Here is a 788-nt window from a genome sequence, read left to right as displayed (position 1 = left end):
CTGGTTGGTTGGCTGGTTGGTTGGTTGGTTGGTTGGTTGGTTGGTTGGCTGGTCGGTTGGTTCGTTGGTTCGTTCGTTCGTTCGTTCGTTCGTTCGTTCGTTCGTTCGTTCGTTCGTTCATTGGCTGGCTGGTTGGCTGGTTGGTTGGCTGATTGTATAATCGATTGTTAACGCTTTTTCATTAACATACACTAAGTTGTCAATTTTAAAATGTTTGTGACATACTTTTAAGTTTAGGGAGTACCGTAATATAATCGGAAACCCTAAAACTCTCAACTGTACCCATTGCTGTATTTGAAATTCAGTCCACAAACTAATGGAACACTAGCCAACACTATACAGCGCTGCTTCGGCTACATACAGTGGTGAAATATAGCAGTCTGGGAAACTTGTTCGCAAACAGAGGAACTGAGCAGCTGCACGTTAAGTCTCTTAGTCATAGAGACATCATACTGCAAGTGGCAATATATAAGGACGCTTGAACCTTCTCACAACACTGTGCCGCATTGATTCTGCCTGAGAATAATGTGAATGAGATGTCCAGCGAGTTTTATGTTAATTCAATGAATCGATAGTTCAGTTTATTGAACACCTGCATACTCATCGTCGAAACTGCCGGAGACCCATTTACATTACATGCAGAGAGACCACACACACACATACACACACACACTCATACACGCACACACACTCTCATACACACACACGTGCGTATAGGTAGATAGATACATATGCACATAAGTAGGTAACTAATACATACATACATACATACATACATACATACATAC

At 41.8% G+C, this 788-nt stretch overlaps 1 protein-coding gene across 1 annotated transcript in view; it reads left to right on the top strand.

The window, feature by feature from the left end:
• Nucleotides 1–788, top strand: part of LOC106869867 (protein crumbs homolog 1) — a 15,627-nt gene that overhangs the window by 13,161 nt on the left and 1,678 nt on the right. Inside the window, exon 10 of the mRNA XM_052974134.1 lies at nt 233–290. Coding sequence (XP_052830094.1) covers nt 233–290 — 58 coding nt within the window. The remainder of the gene's footprint in view (nt 1–232; nt 291–788) is intronic.

Source organism: Octopus bimaculoides, chromosome 17 (assembly GCF_001194135.2).
Source record: "Octopus bimaculoides isolate UCB-OBI-ISO-001 chromosome 17, ASM119413v2, whole genome shotgun sequence".
NCBI lineage: Eukaryota > Metazoa > Mollusca > Cephalopoda > Octopoda > Octopodidae > Octopus > Octopus bimaculoides.
This window is presented reverse-complemented; position numbering and strand designations above follow the sequence as displayed.